Here is a 17,038-nt window from a genome sequence, read left to right as displayed (position 1 = left end):
GCCTCTCTCTCTCAGAGAGCTCCGGGTCCAGCCGTGAGGGCAGAGCAGCTCCGGAGAAGTGAAAGTGACGGGACAAGTTCACAGCTCACAGCCGGACAGAGACAGAGACAGAGAGAGACACGAGAAAAACCGCAGAAGTTTGCACTGGTTGTCGCAGGTGGAGCAGCGAGGGAGGCAGCAGACTGCAGGGCTGCCTTGCTGTGTTTCCTGTTTCTAAAGTTGACTCGAGTCGCACTATAAATGCATTGGATCCGGTGACAGCCTCGACACGAACAGCACCAGACGCCACAGACATGGTAAGTCAATATCAAAGTCCTCTGGGACCGTTTGCTTTGTTATAAAGGTGAACAGCTTCGATAAGAGGAGGGCAGAGAGAAGAGAGCAAAGTGTGGACAGAGACTCTGAAGTGCTCTCAGGCTTCAGTGTCTGTGGGCAAAGTCCCAGGAGGTGACCGGGGCACGAAGCTGCTGTCAGCGCCACCGCCTTCCATTTTACATGACTCCTGCTGCCCAGAAATCAACAAGTGTCAGATATTAATCCTAATTTATTTAGTTTTTAACGAGTGGCACCGGTGTCAGGTCGAAATACAGTCAGAGGAATGTCAAATAAATGAATAAACTTGTGTATTTACTATAAAAATAGAAGCATACACAAATAAAAGTAATGTGAAAGTCTTTAAAGAAGTGTTGAAATGAAATGAGTCTACTCATTAGTTATAAGTATTTGGGATAAGTAAGTCATAATATTCATTATGATCATCAAATAAATGAATAAACTTCAAAGAAGTGTTAATATTGAGTGAGTGAATTGTAATAAAATGACTCAAGTTGAGGTTTAAATGTAAGAAAAGCAGGTTTGAGGTGAGAGACGGGTGTAAATAAATTAATAAAATAAGAAAAATCAAATCAATGTAAATATGAAAGATGATCTCTTCTCAACATTAAGTCATGAATCAAGAATGTGTTTCTGGCACACGACAGCAGCGTGAGTTACATCCCAACCACCTTCATGCACTTCTTGAATATGAATGAACTCTTCTTTTAGTGTTATTGGGGAACAGCAGAGCAGTTTTCACTGTTCAGATGGGCCGAGTCGCACACTGCGCTGTGAGGACCACGCTGTTACATGGTGTGGGTGGGGTTTCCCTGGATATGCCAGGTACATTAATGCAGGCAGGAGGGAGGGAGTGAGGGAAGGAAGGAAGCAAGGAGGGGAACTGGAATGGGCAGCACTTCCTGTGTTGAGATGTCGATGTCGGCTGAATTTTAAACACAGACTATTGTTGGTGGGTCCAACGTGAGACGGCTGGACTTACAGGGCATCCATGAGTCTTTTGACATTAAGTCTGCTGTGAACATGTGTACAGTGTACGTGCAGTTTAGTCTGAACAGCAGGAAGTGACTTTGAATTATAAGATGGAGATACAGAGCGCGACCTTGTTTTGTTCCATCTGTCGGTTTCCTGTTCTTGACAGCTTGTGAGATGGTGGTTTCCTCTCGCGGTTCAGAGAGTGAAGGTGAAGATGAAAACCTGTCAGGAGACTGATCGCTGTGAGGTCAAACTGCCCTCTCAGCGTCCCGCTCCAGGGGTCTTATCATCTGTTGCTGTTGTTGTCGGGTTTATTTACTGTCCCGGCCCCTCTGACCAGCAGAGAGGACCGTGTCAACAGCTGCTGCAAGAAAACTTTCTGCATAAAGTGGGAAAACCTGTCCGGCCTCATTTTTACGCCTCTGAAACATGTTCATCTTTGTACGTCAGAGTCAAGTTTCAGTGCTTCAGTAGAAACGTCACAGTAGGACGACTTGTTCTGATGAAATCAGGACGGTTGTGTTTATAAAACAGTCTGGATCTGTATCAGAGAGGCATAGTTTGAGCTTTTTCAGTCGGCAGACTGTCCGGACAACAAGATCTGTAGAGATATTCTGCCGAGGGGTCGACCGATACGGCTGTTTCAGATACAGATTATTAGAAATCATGAGACTGAAACCGAAGTATGGAACTGATATTCATTCGCAGTAAAAACGAAACTCTTTGTGGGCATTTTTAAAATTAGTATATTTCATCAGCAATCTGACCGAAAATCACAGATACTGATAATCAGAAAATGCTGAATATCGGCCTCTAAGTCACTAATACGTCTCCAAAAAAGATTCCCATAATGCGACCAAGAGTATTTTTCTAAACTTTCCCTCCCTATTGGTCAATGCCCTCATCTGCTAAACTCCATGACCCCAGTTTTTCAAAGTTCAGTTCAAGAGAAATGTCTCCAGGCCTCAGATGAGATATTTGTTTTTTGTCAGACATGATGAAACTCCCTCCAGAGCCACAGACGACATGAACGGTGGCGTGGTGGTTAGCACTTACGTTGATTCTCTTGTCAGACCTCTGACCGAAGGCGCTGGCTAAGATCTGGATTGGGATCGGGCACGAACACGCCGCCCACTGCTCCCTCGGGATGCAGAGTGACACAGTTTCACAATGTTGTATGATCAAATACAGATTTTTGCAAACAACAACTTCACTCTCTCAGAAGGATTCACTGACTGGCAGCGACTTATTGGTGAAAAAAAACCTTCTCAAGCTCAAGAAGACTAAAACATTGCAGCTACTTTATATTGTATTACATATTTTCCAAAGCAACGTACAATAAGTGCATTTAAGTGAATAAATGCAGCCCTGACGCTTAAGTACGTCAACAAGTCCTATTGTGGGTTCGGCCCTGAAAAACGAGTTCCTCATATTTTCATCTAGTTTCGGTTTTACGGTGCACATCGCTCTGTTTTTCCAGACTGCACCTTCCGGATATGATTTCCATGTTGTCAGTGCCTGCTCGTGGTAACTACCCATGCTCACCCTCACTGTGCATCCCAAAACAGAAAAACGCATCACATCCTGTCTGTCTGGAGATTTTTTCCCAAGAAACAAAAAGCTGGCACCGGGTGTTTACCACCACGGTTATCTTTCTTTCACTGTAGGAAGGTTCAAACAACGTGAACACACAAAAATGGCTGAATTTATCCACATCATGTCTCACTGTGTTGTTCAGGAGAATGGGAAGAGCCGCCTGCAGCAGGCCCAGGAGAACGTGGAGGAGGTGACGGTCATCATGCTGGACAACATGAATAAGGCTGAAGAGAGATCCGGCAAACTGGAGGACTTGGAGGATCGGGCTGACAATCTGCTGGAAAAGGTAACTCAGGGCTATTTCAGTTCAGAGCTCTCTGTGGAAGTTTCTGGGCTGTAAGGATACGATGAAAGACCGGAGCAAACAGCACAGACTCTCCTTCCACAGGCATCTAGGGATTAAAGCAAGGAAATGTCATATTGATGTCTATAAATACACTTTAGGTGGAGCTGGAGAGGAAAACAAATGTACAATTTACATCCTGATTGTGTTTTATGGTGCTATTTTTAGACAGGTATTTCCTATTGTTTTCCTAAGATGAATGAAAGGAGCTGGTCTCCCTGGGTACGACAGAGTGAGACCAGGACATGCCACGAGGCAAATGTCCGTCCGGGGGTCAACAAGTGGGTCACATCGTTCCCACGTTTCCCCGTCTGCCTGAGTTACATCACACGGTTCTCAGAGAAGCAGAAAAAGCAAACAGGCAGACAACGCGACGAGAAGAAGTGTTTACAGTAAAGTGTCGTAGGAAGCTTCGAGGTGATGTCGAGTTTATATTCTGCAATGATTCAAAATCCTTTTCGGAAGCAGAACCAAATATCCAGGTTAGCCTACAGAAAGTTGCATCCATGCAGCACTGTATCGTCTCTACGACAGCATTTTCAAACGACTCAACCAATAAACTGCCCAGCGTCATCAGTATATTAAAATATTACAGCCTAATTAGATGACAGGACGGGATGGAGACGTCAGTGAAGCAACGTCTGGCTGCAAACTGGAGAATTTTAGTGTCACGTAGCTCAACAGCCGATCATTTTTGTCATAAATCGTAAATATGTTTTGCAGGCAGTGTCGCGAATCTGTCTCACAACGTTTGATTACGTTGCTGAAGTCTGACAATAATGTTTGAATTTACATACAAGTTGATTTAACATTAAAAACAACACTTTTATCCTGCTCACTACGAAGCTTTGCAGTTTCGTAGGGGGGTCGTGTGGACCAATTTGAGAAGGGCTGCTCTAAGAGATCCCTCTTTCATACACAGGAGAAACAAAATTCCTGCTAAAACTAGAGTCTGTGGTTCATTACAGATCAACGCTGATTTGTCCGTGTACAAAGATTTTCAAAGAAAGATTTGAAGTCTCACAGATAAATCTGTCCGTCTGGGCTTCGACAACACAGCGTAACACGTTATCTTTGTGTGTGTTTTCTCCCCACAGAGTAAAGCTTTCGAAAAGACCGCCAACAAGGTGAAGCAACAGAAGAGATGGGAGAACAACAAGATGAAAATTGTGTTCATCGGCGTCGGAGTGGTGGCTGCGGTCATCATTATCGGACTTATAATCTTTGCCATCGTTGACAGCACCGGAGGAGAGTAGCTCCTTCTCCTGATGGAAGGAGAATAAGACATCAGGACTGAGAGGACACGAAGTGGACGAGGATAAACGATCCAGAAGAAGAGGAATGCAAAGCTGTGGGACTCTATCTCTCTTTCTGTGTTTAGGGGTATTTATGGGACTTCTGGTCTCACTCTTCAATAGTCTTCAGTTGATATGGTACCATTGATCGCTCAGCTGCTTCACTGCCTTTTTTTGGTTTTCTTCTCAAAGGTCATGTCACAACTCTTCATGATGATTAGATGTAAATAAAAAGTGTTCGGGCAAAACTATGAATTAATTATTTTAACAAAACATCATTAGGCTGCTACTATTCGCTTGTACATAGTGGTTCATGTTCAAGAGCAGCACTCAAGAGAGACAGGAAATAAGCCATCACTGATACTACGCCGTACTGACGATAGATTTCATTTCACTGTTAATTCAAACGATGATTTGATGAGAATCGGAGGAGAAAACAGAATAGAAACTTGATGATTGTGCAGCTGCATATAGCTTCAAATAGGAAAGAATGAGCTGATGTCAATGAAAATGTCATGTGTCAAAAGTGAAAATGCCCCAAAAGTTGTGTTTGATTAAAATGTGTGTGCTTAAAATGGCCTCTGTATCCTCACGTGTCTATATTGTTATATTAGTTGTGCAAAGAAAACAGTTGTGTGTCTTGAACTGAAACTACAACCAACTCGCAAGTGTTTAATTTAATCTACATGGCACCTAAATATTGTAAATGATACTTTAGGGGCACAGAGAGAGTTTGAGTCTGGAGCTTTGGACAGAAGATGAACAATTTATAAGTAATTTCAGTTAATCTGCAGTTTAAGTAAAGAATATTAGAGAACAGTGACCCCTGCTGGCCACATTTTTACTTGCAGAGGAACAAAAAGTTTAACATTACAGTATCACGTAGAGAAAGAGAAAGATCTTCTGTTTTAAACCCTCTGCATTGATCGCAGTGGACTCAGATCAGCTGTGTGCAGGCTGCTGGAGACTGGCTCCTAATTAATGAGTGAAAGCAGCTTGGGTCGTTCCCCCCTCAGCCAATCAGGGTGTGACCACGGCCCTTTTTGTGAGGGCTTAAGAGAGGTGGGGAACGACACCCGGGTCAGACTGGTTCTGATTCTGTCCTCCACTCACTGCAGACCTCATCCCAATAGACTGTCAGCCAGAAACTCTGCTCTGTTGAGGCCCTGCTGAGATTTCTTTGCTGCCCCTGTTCTTTCTAGATGAGGGAAGTTGAGTGAGCGGCCTGATGCCTGCAGGTTTTCTTTAGTTTATCTTAACTGAACCTCTTCAACCCCAAGTCCATCTATACACCTTCAGTTTAAGGCCGAAGTTAAAATGTATTATTAGGTGAACATATATTAAGTGCCACTGCACCTAAATGAAAAAGAAGGTAGTTTGGGGCCCTGTGAGTTAACAGTGCAGCCTTCAGTCATGTGCTTGCACCTTAAATCTGCACTTGGATCGCTGATTTAACATTTTAAAACCTGTCCAATGAAACAAACGTGCCCTTTAAAATAATTTAATATGTTGCATTGATTAATAACTTCATTAAAACAAAGTTAGTAACCGAGTACAAGTGTAAACATGACTTTGGTGTCCATCCATGATGTATTACTACCAGCTGTAACAGCTTCACTGATGCTTTTCTGTCCAACAGTTTGCCTGTTTAGTTTTCCAACAGTGTGCTGGGAGGATCGAAAGAGGTCACTGTGCGTGAGCTGCCAGCTGATTCACATGGTCGACTGGCAAAAGCACACGCAGCTTTTCAGACAACAGCTCCCCCTGCTGCCACGGGTTCATGAAGCCTTTAACAGGATCACTTCACATCAGAGTGCGTCATCACCGAGGTGGTTTTAAGAGCTCCTGCAGACCCCCCTGCGGAGCCAGCTGGTGGGGCAGCTGCAGCCTCTTGTTCGGCTGGCTGCAGAGTGCTGGACGGTGCTCCAGAAGCAGCTGACACACCTCCTCATGGCCTCGTTCTGCAGCCTGCTCGATGTAACGCAGCAACGAAAACACATGTAAATGATTATCTTAATAAGTGTCTCTCTGGAGGGTTTGATCGTCTTATTGCTGGCAGCTCTGTACCTTATGTAAAGGGGATGAACCGTCGTCGTCACAGAGCATCGGGTCCGCTCTGTGCTGCAGCAGGAGTCGAACCACGTCCAGATGACCGCAGTAAGCAGATCGATGGAGCGGTGTGGCTCCGCCTGGCGTCTGGGGAGACGCACAAGCACCGTTCTCGAGAAGAAACGTGCACACGGCCAGATGACCACCGCGACTTGCATAGTGCTGAGACAAAACACACAAACACGACACAGACAGTGGACAGCAAAGACAAGAGACAGACAAATTACAGGGATGTAACATTCACTCCTAAAGGAACAGTTCATCCCAAAATGAAAAAATCCAGTCATCATCTCCTCCCTCCATGCTGATGAAAGTCAGGTGAAGTCTCGTAGTCCACAAAACATTTTGGAGCATTCTGCTAAACAACTGAAGTAGCTGGAGAGTTTGTTTTAAAACAGGGAAAAAAAGTCAAATGTCTCCATACTAATTGATTTGAATAGCATTATTTCCATCCGTAATACAAAGTCAAGCTTGTGCACGCTAATGCTTCTAATTTAGCAACTACAGTGAAGATGTCAGCTTAACAAAGGGTGTAAATAACGTAAGTTCACATCAATTTGGGATCTCGGGGCCTCTGGAGACAGCCGCTTCAGTTGTTTAGCAGAATGCTGCAACACTATTTTGCTGTAAAGCTCCAGAAATGTTTTGTGGACTACGAGACTTCACCTGACTTTCATCAGCATGGAGGGAGGAGATGATGACTGGATTTTTATTTTGGGATGAACTTCTCCTTTAAGGTCCAACTGAAATTGGAGGCTTCTGAATGTCTAAAGTGTGTATTTTTGTATATTCAAATTACTCGTACTTTGTATTTTATTTTTGCATGTATTAGTGTTTTGTGACGAGATACTTTGCGATGTATTTGTGCCCATCTCTGTTCCCAGCACTCTCACCAGAGCTGTGTATCCAGCCGAGTCTCTCAGGTTTGGTTCTGTGCCCTTCTGAAGTAAAGAAGTGACTCTCTCCAGGTCTCCATCCATTGCAGCAGACCAGATACCTGCACAGAGGGATGACACACCTGCACATCACTGAACTACACTGACATGGATCAGTTATGACAGATAAAACATGCAACAGTCTGGATGTGGAGGAGAACTATCAGACTCATTGTTTTATGTCCGACACATGAATGCAAACCTCGTTCAAAGTCCATTTCACTCAGTGTCTGGTGGACGCTGGGAGAGGAGGCAGGATGGGAGCAGCACGCACAGCTGTGTCTCTCAGACGACATGATGTTAAAAGGCATAAAAAAGGATGAAAATCCTCCAGTTTGATTCAAAACTCGAGCTGAACACTAGCTTTGATGAATAAACATCATGCTGTTTGACGTTTCCGTGTTTCTTCTTCTTCTTCTTCTTCTGTGGCAAAAAGAGTAGTCGGCAACTTGGTGGTGCATTCACGTACCACCACCTACAGGACTAACTTAGCACATAAGCTAAAATAAAGTTAAGAAGCTGATGAGTCTTTAACCGAATGACATAAAAATGTTAAATAATAATTCAGGTAAAGGCTGAAATATCTTAAACGGCCATTTTTTCTCAGCTAAACTAAGAAAACTTAAGGATGGCTAGACGTTTTCGCCAGATCTCCTCATTACGTATGCTGCTGTGCGTGCTTACGTAGAACGCTTCGACCAATTGCAGAGCTGCTGTCAGGAGGCACCCTTCAAGGACAGTCAGATGTAGGCGATTTGTGTCCCAGATTTGTTTGGAAAACGAGCGACAGCATTTAACTTTGTGCTCTGGTGGCAACATTATTTATTAAAAGCGAAGTGTGGCTCTGCTGCAACGGATTTTTCTTTTTTCTTTTAAATATATGATCAAAAACCTGCTCATCCCTTATGTTTTTGATATATTATGACTAATCGTTTCCGTCCCCGTTATTTTCCCGCATTACTATTTTTACATTTTAAGTAGGTGATACGCTGGTGATAGAAATAATCAAAACTGTAATAGTCAATGTGGCCGAGGGGTTGAGTGTTAAACTTTCAACATACGTATGTGTGTGTGCAACTGCGTATTATCTGTTTTTTTCCGATTGCTTCTGAAGGCATCTTCCGTCTCGTGTTGTTGTCTGACGCAGCTAGCTAGCTAACGGTAGCCAGCTTGAATCGATAGGCGAGTGTTAGCTAGCTGGCAGACGTCACTTTATTATAGTTACTGTAACGAAGTACTTCCAACCAAAGCGCCTAAAGAATGAGAAGAGTTACCTTATTTATTAACGGGACGTCTAAAAATGGCAAGGTGGGTGAAGAGAGCTGCTCAGTGTGGGAGCTCGGGCCGCAGAATGACTGGATTTTTCCACTGAACATACGTGTTTGATTAAAGCTAACAATAATCCTCCGCTGCAGCTGCTACATTACAACTTTATTATGTTATTAACAACAGTGATGTGCAGTAAATGTCCTGTCTTTATGGCATTTTAAAAATGTTAGCTCAGCCTGAATGGGCTCATTAATCATGTATGTATCAGACTGCAGTGACCTATTTATGATTCAGACTGAAATCAACTGATTTTCTGATCTCTCCCTCTCAGGTTGTAGCAGTGTACGGCACCTTGTCAGACTTACTATCTGTAGCGAGCAATAAGTTAGGAATCAAAGCCTCCTGTTTATACAACGGGAAGGGTGGCCTCATAGATGACATTGCACTTATAAGGTGAGCTCACAGCACAGTCATGGATGTGATGCCTGCAGTTTTGAGCCTGTCAGCTCATCCTGTGACCTGTTTTCTGTGTGTTTCTACAGAGATGATGACGTGTTGTATGTGTCAGAAGGAGATCCATTCATCGGTGAGTGCTGTCATGTAGGAACAGTTTAATGTAACACAGCACTTTTCTCAGAAAATCAATTATAACATCAACTCCTGCAGGAGAATCAGCCACCGTCATCGTTGACCACCATGGTTTTGTTTCAGGACTAATACCAAAACTGAATAAGTAATCAAGGAGATCAATAACTGATATGGATTTGCAGTAAAACTTTAAATATTAATGTCAAAAATTAGAATAACCAGTATGAATGTAACTTCGGTTCGGGCCGATATTAGATATTATCGAATATTGCAGTATTTTCTGTCTCGCTGTCGTATTTAAATTTTTTATTATAATTAACTACAGCTGCACCTGATACTGTAGGCTGTCCCGTCATGGTTGCATTTCATTCTTTGCTCTTAAGTTCTAGTTTAAAAGTGTTTTATTTGATATTATTTTTGTTATTTGAAAGTCTTGTATGCGTTTCTGCAAAGGGAGAAGTAAATAAACAACATGTCAGCCTCTCATCCTTTATTTATTCATAGTATTCCTACTACTGATCAGCATAAAATACAAACTATATTAAATAAACCTCAATCCTAAACCCAACGACTCTTTGTCTGCTCATAAATGAAGAAAAGAAATGACACAAAGGAACAAATCTTCATATTTAAGAGGCTCCAACCAGCAACTTTTGGACATTTTTGTTTGAAAAAATGTCTGAAACAACCAATCGATTATTAAAATAGTTGGAAATTAATTTTCTTTCAATCAACTTATCAGTTAATCAACTAATCATCGTCTTTTTTTTTTACATCACAGACCCTCAACATGAAGCCAGGGTCACAGCTGATCAGCACGGAGCACACACCGATTGGCTGACCCTCAATATCGGTGGTCGTCCGTTCACCACCACCAGGTACCTGTGGTCCTAAGTGAATAGTTCAGTGTTTTTGATGTGGGGTTCTGTGAGGTTCTTATCCAGAGTCAGTTATGTGTTTTAAAGGGTTAGTTTTGATCCATCAAAGTCACATAATAACCTCAACGAACTACCTGATATAAGCAGCGGTAGACCAGCAACTCCTGTGGTCTGTGAGGTAAAATTACTCTTTTTGTTGAAGCAGTCTGGTGGATTAGAGGAGAGTGGTATAATGGCTGAACGGGCTGTCAGGCAGCAGAGTAAAGTGGTGAAAATATTCTAAATATAGCATACTTTAGCTTGAGATTGCCATTTTTATGTGCAAATATATTTCCCCGTCCTCAGCAGTGCATTAGTGCTTCCTGCTGTCATTATGGCTTCGTACTTCATACAACCCCTCTTAAAATACCTGAATTATTCCTTTAATTCTGTCTTTACACAGAAGGCACAGCACTAAAGATTTAAGTTTCTTTGTTGTAGTTACATTTAATTCCTCATCTTCTTTGCTGAATGTGTCTGTTTGTGTGTTCAGGAGCACTTTGGTCAGCAAAGAGCCGGAGAGTATGCTTGCTCACATGTTCAGAGAGAAAGGTGAGTTGTGGCTGCAGAGACGCCGATCAGCAATCGGTTCCTCATTCTGTCATGCGAGCCGTCGCTCTGAACGGGGTTTGTTATTAACTCGTCATTAACTTCTGTGTCTGCGTCAGATGTGTGGGGGAACAAGCGGGACGAGCACGGGGCTTACCTGATCGACCGCAGCCCTGAATACTTTGAGCCCATCCTCAACTACCTGAGACACGGTCAGCTCATTATCAATGAAGGCATAAATATACGAGGTGAGCTCTTCCACGAATCTGCCTGTATCAAATCATTAAATAAAATGTCATCAGCATTTTCCTGATCTGAATCTTCCAAAAAACACAGACTAGTAGCGATGTCCTTCATGTCTTCCAGGCGTCCTCGAGGAGGCTCGCTTCTTTGGAATTGAGCAGCTCACCGAACAGCTGGAAGTAGCAATCAAGGTAAGATGATTTGTGGAAGGAAAATAGTTTATTGGTGTCACAAAGCACAGAGGAAGATATAACTGATTAAAGCATTATTAGTGTTGCAAGACTGCAGATCACTGTGGCCTGCTCAGCGTTATAAACTTAAAGAGTAACGATCCAGTGGCAATAATGAATGAGAATAAGAGGCAGACGTTCTGAGGCAACATCCAAGTCACAGTAGACTGAAAAGGAGGAAGCTGTCACACACTTTTTAATGGACTTAATGAACTGACAACATGAACAGAGAAGTATACAGCACAGCTGTTTGAGCCGTTTTTGACCTGTTAATCAGGGAAGTCTCCCAGGCTGACATGCAAACATGTTACAATGAAAGGATTTTACATAAATTCACAGCTTGTAGGCGACAGATCGATTATCAGGTCACTTCTTGAGCAACTTTCACTGTCAGCAGTTGATTTATTTGTAATTTAGCTGCTGAAATCATGTTAAAATGACGAATTTTATCAGTTGGTCCATTTGCTTTCACACCACAAATCTCTGGTTGGTCTCAGTCCAGTTGTTTGGTCCACACCAGGGTTTGCTTGACGTCTTTCACACCAGCCGTTTTAACTGAACCAAACAGGACAAGCGTGAAACACCCTCAGTAATGTGATCACTCCCTTGACAGCATCGTGACCATGTTCTTACTTTCCGAACAGAACTCACAGCCTCCTGAGGACCACTCTCCCATTTCCCGCAAAGAGTTTGTTCGTTTTCTTCTGGCAACACCCACAAAGTCAGAGCTGCGCTGTCAGGTACAGCTCAGTCAACATGTTTTCATCACTCCACCATATTGAGTTTATATTTAACTCTCTTACTCTTTGTGATTTTAGGGTCTTAATTTCAGCGGCGCTGATCTGTCCCGACTGGATTTGCGTTACATCAATTTCAAGATGGCCAATCTGAGCCGCTGCAATCTGACACATGCCAACCTGTGCTGCTCTAATCTGGAGCGGGCCGACCTCTCTGGAGCCAACCTGGACGTGAGTCTGAAAACAGTTTTTTCTTGTCGGCACTGAATGATTCATGTGCACACACGGTATCAGCAGACTGCACTCAACACATCTCACAGTGGGGAAGTGAACATTTCCTTCTTCTGTTTATGTTGTTTGTGGTGTTTTTGTGTTATTTTCCTTCCTGCTGCCGAACAAAAGACTTTTAGATTGAGTTTTTTTGGTCACTTCACACCAGCTGCCCCCTCGGCTGCGTGGAGGACGACCCTTCTGCTCTTAAACATGTTTGCCAATCACACACGCCTACTCTCACTTTCACTCATTAAAGAAATTAACATGTTTTTTTCCTCAATTTAGTAACTTTGCACACTTTTCTCGTAGAGCGTCACTAGATATCATCATCACTTCTGACCTTTGCGTTGTCTTTTGAAGGGGGCTAACCTACAAGGGGTGAAGATGCTCTGCTCCAACGCCGAGGGAGCTTCTCTCAAAGGATGCAACTTTGAAGATCCATCTGGACTGAAGGCCAACCTGGAAGGTAATCCATCACAATCAAAGTGAAGGTAGCTTTACCTGTTGTGGTCATGTTGTAACTAAATGTTTCTGTAATCAGGTGCTAATCTGAAAGGCGTTGACATGGAAGGAAGCCAGATGACCGGTATCAACCTGCGTGTGGCCACTCTGAAAAATGCAAAGCTGAAGAATTGTAACCTGCGGGGAGCCACTTTAGCAGGGACCGATCTGGAGGTGAGTCACGGCCGACAGAGGGATAATCTCTCGGAAAAAAACATCTCTGCAAGACGGTCAACATCTATTTTTGTCTGAAGCACGATCGAGCTGCACGGAGCAGAGAAGTCAGACACAGGAAGGGCACGGAGAGTCGGGTTTTCAAAATAAAACACCCTGATCGTATATCACATCAGATTAGATAAGTCAAGTACATTTCCTTCCATTCAGCAGTCAAATAAGAGAGAATAACAGTACATTACAGTGGATTTTTGCACCTCCATGGCTCATTATGGGAGGCAAAAGTGAAGATAAATCCAGTTTTTAATCCCAAAAGTTTAGAAAACAAACTCTGTGCTCTCCTCGACCGCGGCTGTCTCCTCCTGAGCTCTTCGACTCCAGTCGCTGCCTGTTAACACTAACCGAGTCGCTCATTAATCCAAAACACCGGCCTCTGTCCCTCCACTTTGTTCATTTAGTGCAGTTGACTTCACAGGCATATTTGTTGTCAGATATTTGTAAAAAAAAATCTTCAAAAAACACCACAAACACGACCGAGAGGTGAAGTTCAGCTGACGTGAAGCCGAGCAGACGGCTCACGTCTACCTATCAGTCAAAGAGGCCACGCCCCTAATTATGCTTCACTTTAAGCCTTAATATAATTTAAACAAGTGTGTTAAGTGTGTGATATGGAGACAAAAACTTTCTGTTGTAAAGTTTCAACATGCGCTCTTGTGAGGATCGACTCACCTTTGGAGCCTCAAGTGGCCGTTAGAGGAACTGCAGTTTGTGGTACATCTGCGTTGGCTTCATATCTCAGCCACAGTTGTTGCTGCTTGAGTGGAACAAAGGGGTCAACAGTTCTCCAGGAACTTTGCGGGTTTCCACCTGACCCATTTTAACCTCCCTGTCTGACTGTTTTGTTGCAGAACTGTGACCTGTCCGGCTGCGACCTTCAGGAAGCCAACCTGAGAGGCTCCAACGTGAAAGGAGCCATTTTTGAAGAGATGCTGACGCCCCTGCACATGTCGCAGAGTGTCAGATAACTGACCGCACGGCTGCAGGTCCAGTGTGGGCCACGGCTGGCTCCTCCATCCTCCAGCCTCTTCTTCCGTATACTCTCCTACTTTCGATCTGTCTTTACCTGCCTGCAGCACAGGTAGCTGTATGCACATCCCTGGCATTCCACCTGTATTATGTTAGCTTTAAATATCTTGCACTAGAATTTCTTCAGGGTTGTCTCTGTATGTTTGTATGGTAGGATCGTTTCCTAAATGTTTCCGCTGCGTATATCACCAAAACAAAATAATGTTCCTCGTGTATGTACGTGTGCGACTATAATCCATTTCATGTTTGACATAATTTATATTCACTTTATATTACTTGACATGTAAACGGGAGTCAGATAATCAGATAATCTGTGCGCAGCGAAGCTCAGATCGCTGAGCTTCGCTGGATGCTGCTGTAGCAGAAATAGAAGGGTCACTTACAGTAACTGTGTCGTTCTATATTCCTCTTTTAAATATGTAATTTAAATTTTGCTGGATTCAACATGTTTATAAAAAAGCAATGCAAGCCAAAGCCATAACAATAGCACAGCCTGAAAGGCTAAAAAGTGCTGTTAGTGCACCGTAAAACTATGCGACAGGCTAGTTTTTAAACACAGCTTGTGATGCAATACATGATTTACAGCTGTGACGTTTCCTTTTCCTACTTTGAATTATCGTGTACTTCAGAAGCTTTCCTTTGTGTTGCGCTCTGTGAATCTACCTCTTTTTTTAATCCGGTGTGTGAGTGATCCACAATTGCATGCGTTGGACTGTGGCACTGCATATTGTGATGTTTGTGTATGTCATTTATTATTCTTCACATTTCCATTGTGAGAAAAGAATCCAATGTGGTCGTGTGCTTTAAAGGTGCGACATGTGAGATGTGGCCAGATTTCAGTCTCAGACATTCAGAGAACAAACGCGTGAAGAAACAACAGTGTTGACTTTACGTAGAGACGTCTGTGTACTGTGAGGCAGAGTGGCTACTGAAGTTAGCATGCTAACCAGCTAGCCCCGGCCCGTCCTGTCTCCTGACATCAACCGTTCTCTGTCTGAATTCAAGTTTCTCTCTTTTACTGAACTAAGACGAGCTTAACATCCTCGTTAACTCCTCGTAAAAAAAAGTTAATTGAAACTCAACATTAAAGTTCAAAGTTCTCTAAAGTCTCCTGCATAAATCGTATCCATGTTTCAAGTAATTGAAAAAGAAATACGTATTTCCACATATATTCAGTGTATATAAGAATATTGGCGGACGTATCGATATCAAAATATTCACCTTCAGTTTCTTGTTAAACTTTTCTGCACAAGGCGTGTAGTCGCACCGCTTTTCCCATCAATCACATCTGATGCTGGGACTCGCACGCAGCCCAGCTCCACACGTGCACCGTGCTGCTAAAAACGTGCTTTTCCAAGGTGTTTTTGAAGCGACTGAGTCCGTACGACGAGCCTCCGTGTGTCCTCTCGTCCCTGGAGTCATAGTCCTGTGCCCCCGTCTTCAAACTGACCTTGGTCAATCTCAGAGGCTGTGTTCAGTCCCAGTCTAGAGTCCAGCCGTCTTCACCGGGCTAACTGAGCTACTTGCTAACGGCTAACTAGTCGCTACAGCCAAAGATAGCAGCAACAAAGAGTATAGTGAGCAGCAGGTAGCGGTGATGCTGCCCCCTACAGCTCTGGAGCTTTGAATTCTGGCCATTTCTTCCAGATTACACCTTTGACTCAAAGCCATCCTCACGCGTTGTTTATGTGGGTTTGCCTGGAAAATACTTTCATGTATCGAAGTATATCACTTAATCATGCTTTGAACTTATATGCACAATTATATGTTAACCTGTAAACATGTTATACCTTTTCACCAAAAAAATGTTTGGTGCTTGTAATCTTCTGTAAATCAAACCCGGTGTGTTTCCAAAACTACCAAAAGAATCATCGTTAGCGTAGGCCGGTGTCGTCAGCTGTTTGTGTCACCTCTTCTGGACGGTGCGTGTCCGTTTGCATGTGTGAAGAGCGTTACTCGTGAAGTTTCTCTCTAGCTGTAGCTCAAAGCTGCTCTGATGCAATACTATTCAATAGTAGGTACCCAGCCTGTGAGAGTGAATGATGAAGGCAATCATGTTGTGTGTTTCACCTCGAGGGTGGAAATCAAACGGGGGAGAAGCTCTGGTTATTTATTTTGATACATCTCACTGAATGCAATATGGAGCAAACGTTGGTTTGTGTCTGAGACGGGGAGTCGTGTCGGGCTCCCTCTCTGTGATTATTGCACTCGACCATGGAAATTTATTTCCATAAATGACTGTTATAAATAAACTGCTATGAAGAAGAAGAAAACGATCTTTGGTGTCTTATTCTTTTCAAAATATAGTTTATTTTTGAATTTCTTTTTACAGTACACACACAAAAACAAGCAAATAGACGGAGTGTGACAAAATAAAAGAAGTAAAAGAAAAAGAAGAAATAGCAAACCACTCACCAGAACAAATGTTAAGTGAACAAGCTAAACACATAAATTACAACTGGATGTTTCTTTATGTTGCAATTTCATTTTTGTCTCTCTCATCACAACGCTGTGTTGATGCTCTGGTTAGGTTGAGGCACTAAAACCACTTGGTCAGGGTTAGAAAACATGGTTCAGCTTAAAATATCTGTTCTGGTCGCCACGATCACGGGTCGAGATGGTCCAACTTTGTTGCCACAAACAGCTGGAAACGTCTGCAGGTCTCCTTAAATCCGGCCGCCTGTTCGGCAGCCTTGTTGGTTTGTAATAATGGAAACAGAGTCCATGTAACCAAGAACAAGTGAGGTCAAGGAAGGTCCGAGACAAAAGCCAGAAAACTGAAATCTCTGGCAGATCAAAGTCCCAAAATACATTTCAGCAAAGTCACCTCTGCCTTTTAATATGTTCAAGAAAGGATCCCAAATCCATCTGGGAAGTCAGAGCTT

General features: G+C 43.1%; 3 protein-coding genes across 3 annotated transcripts; 2 read left to right on the top strand and 1 right to left on the bottom strand.

Annotated features, from left to right (window-relative positions):
- vamp5 (vesicle-associated membrane protein 5) lies at window positions 1-5,120 on the top strand. The gene is made up of 3 exons (XM_084360847.1): window positions 1-296; window positions 3,047-3,190; window positions 4,345-5,120. Exons 1-3 carry the CDS (start codon window positions 294-296, stop codon window positions 4,501-4,503), a joined length of 306 nt encoding a protein of 101 aa, XP_084216973.1. The 5' UTR covers window positions 1-293; the 3' UTR covers window positions 4,504-5,120.
- Window positions 5,121-6,029: 909 nt separating this feature from the next.
- ankrd39 (ankyrin repeat domain 39) lies at window positions 6,030-8,242 on the bottom strand. Its single transcript, XM_084359327.1, has 4 exons — window positions 7,789-8,242; window positions 7,545-7,648; window positions 6,610-6,813; window positions 6,030-6,510 (listed from the first exon to the last, which is right to left on the bottom strand). Exons 1-4 carry the CDS (start codon window positions 7,895-7,897, stop codon window positions 6,364-6,366), a joined length of 564 nt encoding a protein of 187 aa, XP_084215453.1. The 5' UTR covers window positions 7,898-8,242; the 3' UTR covers window positions 6,030-6,363.
- Window positions 8,243-8,487: 245 nt separating this feature from the next.
- Window positions 8,488-16,420, top strand: kctd9a (potassium channel tetramerization domain containing 9a). The gene is made up of 12 exons (XM_084360507.1): window positions 8,488-8,894; window positions 9,187-9,308; window positions 9,398-9,441; window positions 10,225-10,321; window positions 10,854-10,912; window positions 11,029-11,157; window positions 11,276-11,343; window positions 12,027-12,122; window positions 12,201-12,350; window positions 12,753-12,858; window positions 12,934-13,067; window positions 13,976-16,420. Exons 1-12 carry the CDS (start codon window positions 8,847-8,849, stop codon window positions 14,090-14,092), a joined length of 1,170 nt encoding a protein of 389 aa, XP_084216633.1. The 5' UTR covers window positions 8,488-8,846; the 3' UTR covers window positions 14,093-16,420.
- The last annotated feature ends 618 nt before the right edge of the window (window positions 16,421-17,038 follow it).

This window comes from Pagrus pagrus (genome assembly GCF_965226575.1).
Source record: "Pagrus pagrus genome assembly, chromosome: 8".
NCBI lineage: Eukaryota > Metazoa > Chordata > Actinopteri > Spariformes > Sparidae > Pagrus > Pagrus pagrus.
This window is presented reverse-complemented; position numbering and strand designations above follow the sequence as displayed.

What these genes read in the sequence shown, in the direction of transcription:
- vamp5 (XM_084360847.1), top strand. An exon ending in CTGACAATCTGCTGGAAAAG is followed by an intron (nt 3,191 to 4,344) that starts GTAACTCAGGGC and finishes TTCTCCCCACAG; the next exon opens with AGTAAAGCTTTCGAAAAGAC.
- ankrd39 (XM_084359327.1), bottom strand. Translation starts at nt 7,897, where the DNA reads ATGCCTTTTAACATCATGTCGTCTGAGAGACACAGCTGTGCGTGCTGC. An exon ending in CGGCTGGATACACAGCTCTG is followed by an intron (nt 6,814 to 7,544) that starts GTGAGAGTGCTG and finishes GTTTTGTCTCAG; the next exon opens with CACTATGCAAGTCGCGGTGG. An exon ending in GTTCATCCCCTTTACATAAG is followed by an intron (nt 6,511 to 6,609) that starts GTACAGAGCTGC and finishes TACATCGAGCAG; the next exon opens with GCTGCAGAACGAGGCCATGA.
- kctd9a (XM_084360507.1), top strand. Translation starts at nt 8,847, where the DNA reads ATGAGAAGAGTTACCTTATTTATTAACGGGACGTCTAAAAATGGCAAG. An exon ending in AGAAGGAGATCCATTCATCG is followed by an intron (nt 9,442 to 10,224) that starts GTGAGTGCTGTC and finishes TTTACATCACAG; the next exon opens with ACCCTCAACATGAAGCCAGG. An exon ending in TCACATGTTCAGAGAGAAAG is followed by an intron (nt 10,913 to 11,028) that starts GTGAGTTGTGGC and finishes TGTCTGCGTCAG; the next exon opens with ATGTGTGGGGGAACAAGCGG.